We start from the raw sequence: 6,161 nt of genomic DNA, 5'->3' as shown, positions 1-6,161 counted from the left end.
TACCTAGAGCAAAAGGAGGATCCCTCCCCCGAACGTGCTCACGCACTGGAAGAAGATAAGGAGGACGCCTTCACACAATGGATTGACTCCGAACGGCAACTCAAGGACATTCAGCAGCAATTACGAGACTCAGACATCGACCGCGACATGCAAAGTCTTTGGTTACGGAACAAGGAACACAAGAAGCTTCTAGAGAGCCCACAACGCCCTCCAGAATGCGAGCCTCGCCCGAGAGACAGACCGGTTGACAGGGCAGAGTCTGAAGTTTCCCGCCATTCACACGCACCATCCCACCGGTCGCACGTGGCTCCATCCCACGTGTCTGGAAGGGCATCATCCTTTCACCACATATCCAAGGCACACTCCAGCGTGTCACAACAATCTCACCTCACAGGTGCCTCCCGCAATTCGAAAGCATCTTCTCGCCACAGCCGAACTTCCCGAATTTCACAAGATGAGCAAGCCATCAGAGATGCTAACGCTGCTGAAGCTGTTTTTCGCGTGGCACAAGCAGAGCAGCTGAAGAAGAAGGAATTGCAGGCGATGGAAATAGAAGAAGCTCAAATGAGGGCCAAAAGAAAGGCCGATGCAGCTAAAAGGAAGGCTGATGCACACGCGGAAGCAGTCAAAAGAAAAGCGGAAGCAGCTAAAATGAAGGCTGATGCAGAAGTGGAAGTGGAAGCAGCTAAAAGAGAAGCTGAAGCAGAAGCTGAAGTAGAAGCAGAAGGAAGGCCAAAATGAAGGCCATTCAAGATGAGCTTGAGTTCATAAGAAGCAAACAAGACATGGCGGACAAAGTGGCAAGGGCACAAGGCCTTCAGAGAACACTCCAGGAGCCCACCTTCTTGTCCAATAGGGAACAACTGGAGAATGAAAAACGACGTAGCAGAGTACAGACCTACGTGGACAACCAAAGTGCATTGCAACGTGAACAGGTGAGACCACAGCCAGTCACAAGCCCCCCAAGACTGAGTAGACGAACAGAAGAATCTCAGCAGCCAGATGTGCCAGTCAGCCATGGGGTTGATGTCACGACAACTAGGCCACGAGATCTTCCCAGCGTTGCTGCCCCATTGAACCCGCCGAACCATACCTTTGATGGCAACCGGATGGGTCCACCAGCAATGGCTACAGCTACACAGAGACCAGCCCCACGGAACCCGCCGGAACTCGGATGGGCCATAGGACAGTCTGTGTTGATCAACCGCAAATCCCAACCCACGTGAGCATATTAAACACCCCCATTCCCAGTAATGGAACAGCACCTCACCTAAAACCACACCTAGAACACTGCGCGCTTGTGACAACCAAACCTGCTTTGGAAGCAACAGTGTTCCAGACCAGTCAGAATCACAACAACTTAGCCTTGTCCATAGAGGACAAACAAGACAAGCAAGTCTGCAAGACCAGGAATCATGGAGTTTACTTCCAAGATGTCCCAAGAGTATGCAAGTGCAGTGCACGTATGTTTCCAGCTCACCCGCCACAGTGCAAAAGAAAGAATTGTATGCGTCCTTAGATGTGTCAACGAAGGCAAACACAGTCTTAAGATACGTCACAGTCTACAGCGGGGAGAGCCACACTTACGTCATATTGTTTGCAACCATAAGATACATCAGAGTCTACAGCGGGGAGAGCTGCAGTTTTGGTGTCTTCTTTGGAAAAGCGAGACTAACTCTACACGAAGGCCACACCGTACCAAGGTTAGTGCTTTGTGGTACCACGTTGGCTGCAAAGCTCACCCACTTGACAGCGAAAACACTGCGCCTTGAACTACAGTCTACCACCTTCTACGCAGACAGCAAGGAGATGTCAAGCTACATCTACAAACAAAGCAGACATTTCTATGTTTATGTAGGCAATAGAATGAAGAGTGTTGAAACATCTTTGAGCCCTGAACAATGGCAACATGTGCCAACAGGCAACAACCAAGTGAAGTGGCCCAACCTTGCCACACAGTTAACAGAATTGACCTGGCTAGAAAGTCCTGAGTTCTTGGTCTGTTCAAATAGACAAACGGCTCAACGCGCCAACCTTCAACTTCAGGCACCCAGTAAACGTCAACCAATCCGCTTCAAACACCTGACTAAGCGGAAGCACCTGACATTAGGCATAGTTCTGATCATCTTGATCACTTGTCTTAGCATCCCAAGAATGAACTTTATAGGAGTCTGCAAGGACTTAAAGACTATTGAAGACATTTGCCATGACCCAGTGATTGACAAACGCCTGACGGCCAAAAATTGCCTTCCCCATTCATCTCACATGGGCGAAGCGCGCATAGGCGAAGCGTGGGAGCACATGATTGGTGCACCCCGCGAAATCATGGACTCTATGTCGCTAAAGACACCCACACCCACACATGAAGTCCTCACTACCCTGATGACAACAGTAGCAGCCATCCTCAATGCTCCATCGGTGGTTCCAGATACCTCGGTTCCTGAGTATCCTGAGTCTTCTGCAGCTGCTGTTGTTCCTGATCCTGAGTATCCAGCTGTTCCTGAGTATCCAGCTGTTCCTGAGTATCCAGCTGTTCCTGTGTTTCCTGATCCAGCTGTTCCTGTGTTTCCAGACCCAGCTGTTCCTGTGTTTCCAGATCCAGCTGTTCCTGTTTTTCCAGGTTCTTCAGTTCCTTAGTATCCTGTGAATCCAGTTCCCTTTGTTCCTGAGAAGCTTTGGGTTCCAGTTTTTCTGTTCCAGATTTGGTTCCAGTTTCCTTTACAGGAAGACGACCTTGTCTCACTTAGAGACAAGAACGCATACCAGAACTATTGGCCCAAGGAACTTGCACACCGGGCCCACCCAGCTGATGAACTACTTTGCCAAGCTGACTTTCAGATCGTGAAGCCACGTGAGTCAGGTCGTGACTCAAAGATACTTGTACCAGGCTGATCTCCGATTTGGCACCGTAGCTGATGAAGACTGAACCAGAAGATGAAACCTCAACTGATGTATTGTGTTTATGCATTGTTTGATGTAACACTTGCTTATTTTTTGCATAATTGTGCATGCTTTATATTTACCAATAGTTATGCATGTTTTGATACCAGGTTTTTACCTATGTAGTCACAGGTTAGTCAACATTGAGTACTGTATACTTTAATGCTATATCTTTAGTTTTTTTTCATATTCAGTTAGTAAGTAGTGGAAATATTAATTTCCAAGCGGGGAGTGCTCTGGATCATAGATCCATTTAACCTTGTATAACTCTATGTATCTTGTATAACTCTATGTACTCCTATGTAACAGGTCAAGGGGAGGGATTAGGGTCTGGGGCGGAGCTTCAAAGGCATCCCTGGACACTAGCCTGAGGGCAGTCTTTTGTTCTTTGACTATCACCCCACCATGTGACGCTTGGGAGAAGAGGGGAAAATCTAATGTCAATTTACCTGTGGGACAGACAGATTGCTACCACTTATTTTGGATGTACCTCTACAAACTGTAAGTCTTTGTCTAGGATTCCCAGAATAAAAGCAATAAACCTGTGTGTTCTTCTGAGTTATCTATCTGTTAAAGACTGGAATAGAAGCAACNTCTGGGGGCGCTTGTGGGGCGGCATCCATGGGCTCCGCTGGGCTCCCCCTGTTGCTGCTGCTGCTTGTGGGGGCGCTGGCCCGGATCCCCGGGAGCGAAGGGGGGAAAGAGACCCCCGGTAAGGAGGGGGCTGGGCAGGGGGAGGAGAGCCGCGGGGATCCCAGTAGGGGGAAAAGGGGTGGAGGGCAAGAGAGACGGGAGCCTGCAGGAGCCTCGATCTCCGCGTGGTCTCCGCCCCCTCCCTGGCAGCATTCCCCCCCCGCAGAACAAAGAGGGAGCCCCCCCTTCCCTGGTTGCGGCCGAGTCGCGGAAAGGCAGCTGAGGTGGGATAAGAGGCGACTGCACCCCTTCTCTCACCCCCCCCCGTGGCTGGCAGACCCAAATTAGCGCCTGAGCCCTCAAGTTTCTTACACTGAAAGAAGAAGGAGTCGGAAAGCGAAAGTAAAAGGGGGAAACTGAGGCATTTTCGAACCGGAATCCACAAACGCCAGCAAAGAGTATAAGAAAAAAGACGCTTTTTAGCAAAAGTGTTTTTGCAACCTCAGGGGAGGGAAGAGTTGAGCTTGGATTCCTTCTGGGGGGGAGACTCTGAATTTGGGGAGGAGACCCAGAACCCCCCACCCCATATTCCCCCATTGCTGAATTGGGATCTGGAGGGGAGGGGTGAACAGAGAGAGAAGGATATTGGGGGGGTCTGAATTGCTCCCCTAAATTGGCTCCCCAAAACTATCCCTTTAGTGAAGGGGGATGGAGCCCCTCCCTTTGAGAGGGTCTTGGGGGGCTGCAGGGGGGTCTATTTGGGAGGGGGAATGGAAAGAGGCCTCGAAAATCATCCAGAGGTTGCTAGTGGGGCTGAAGAAGTGGGGAGAAGGAAATGTTAAGGTACCCAGGTGTGAGATGTAAAACCCCCAAATTTTGATACTCACAATAGGAAGACAAGTCTAGTTAACAAAACAAAGTTTTATTGGAGAAAAACATAAAAATAATAATAAAAGGAAAGGAAAGGAAAGAAAAAAGCGTTTGCAAACACGGTCTCCTGGACCCTTCCCAATGGATTGGGTTCCAAGAGCACAACAAGCAGTTTCCAAGCTATACTTCTTATAACTTTTACGATGCAGTCATGCCCAAGAAGCCCTCCCATTCCCTCTCTCTATATTCTTTGAAGTTGCTTTACATTTAAAAAGGTCATCCTGGCAATTTCTGTCCATCCGCTGTGGTCTTACCTTTGTTTATTTGTAATTTCCACTTTATGATCTTATCTTTGTTTATTTGTAACTAGCTGTACCCGGCCACGCATTGCTGTGGCTCAGTCTGGTAAAAGCGTGTGTTGCTTTTACGTCCAACAGATGGCGATGTTTTTTTTAAAAAAGCATGTTTTACCTGTCACAGGTGTGACATCTATATAATATAGGTATATAAAAACACGCGCGTATTTGAATGCAACACGGTGTCAGAATTTCAAAGCAATCGGTGAAGAACGTTCAGAGATTTAAGATTTTGAACAAACGAACATTTACATTTTTATTTATATAGATTTCCACTCTGTGATCTTATCTTTGTTTATTTGTAATTTCCACTTTGTGATCTTACCTTTGTTTATCTGTAATTTCCACTTTGTGATCTTATCTTTGTTTATTTGTAATTTCCACTCAAGTAGGTCATAATTAATTATCTTTGCTGATTACTTTTTGTGGTCACTTCACATGGACAGGAAAGGGTAAACATTAGGGCATTTCTACATTAATACATTTGTGCTAAACATACAGTCTCATACATTCTTATATTTTATAAAAGAATAACTTTTATTTCCTTCACAGGAAAGTGGGGGTTGAAGGGCTGGGAGAGCCCAGGAGCATGGGTGTGGGTATCCTGATTGTGTCCCCTCCCCAACCCCCCCCAAAGGAAGAGGGAGAGGGAAGCATGGATCTTACTTTCCCTCCAGCCCAGAGGGGGTCTCTTCCCTCCCCCCATATTTCCTGCCATTTTGGGGGGCAAAGAGGCCCCACCGGGATCCCACATTCCTTGCAGGCAGTTAGACCGAGTGCTGGACCAGCTGAACTTCTGCCTGCCTTTTTCCACTCTGGGAAGCTGGAGGGGGTCCCTCAGGAAGCTCTTTTCCCCCTCCCTCATTTTCCTCCCCTCCCCCGACCCCCACTAAGGGAGAGTCCCGCTGAGAACGATAGTTCCCCATCCCTCCTCCAGGGGGCGTCTTCCGGTAGTCTCTCGCGGCAGGTTTCCCTCCCCTCCTCTGACAAACCTGTGTCCCTCCTCTAGGAGAGGCTGGGAGCCGGTTCCCATGAAACACAAGACACAGGGCTGTCTGCAAAAGTGAGAACCTCGAGTATCATCGTAAGCTCTCTTTTATTGAAATTTTACACAAAGACCTCGCTCTCAAGGAGGAAATAACAACCTTCTGGTTAGCTATTTACTAGACACAGACACAGATAACATTTATTTGTACTTCGTACGTGTTCCAACTGCCAAGGCAGTCTGCACGTACTTATACAATACACAAAGTCAAAATACTAATTAAACATGAGGTAGCTTTGGTTAATCTCCACATCTCCTTCTTTTTTGTTTTTTAATGAACGTTAGTCCAGATATATCAATGATGTATCCTGTAGATC

General features: G+C 47.8%; 1 protein-coding gene across 1 annotated transcript in view; it reads left to right on the top strand.

Annotated features, from left to right (window-relative positions):
- Positions 1 to 785: 785 nt before the first annotated feature.
- Positions 786 to 6,161, top strand: part of LOC107300204 (H-2 class II histocompatibility antigen, E-S beta chain-like) — a gene marked incomplete at its 3' end in the record, with an annotated part of 11,083 nt that continues 5,707 nt past the window's right edge. Inside the window, exon 1 of the mRNA XM_015829542.1 lies at positions 786 to 915. Coding sequence (XP_015685028.1) covers positions 786 to 915 — 130 coding nt within the window. The remainder of the gene's footprint in view (positions 916 to 6,161) is intronic.

This window comes from Protobothrops mucrosquamatus, unplaced genomic scaffold, assembly GCF_001527695.2.
Source record: "Protobothrops mucrosquamatus isolate PMUCROS unplaced genomic scaffold, P.Mucros_1.0 scaffold6361, whole genome shotgun sequence".
Lineage (NCBI taxonomy): Eukaryota > Metazoa > Chordata > Lepidosauria > Squamata > Viperidae > Protobothrops > Protobothrops mucrosquamatus.
The sequence above is the reverse complement of the archived record's forward strand: the minus strand, read 5'-3'. Positions and strand labels throughout refer to the sequence as shown.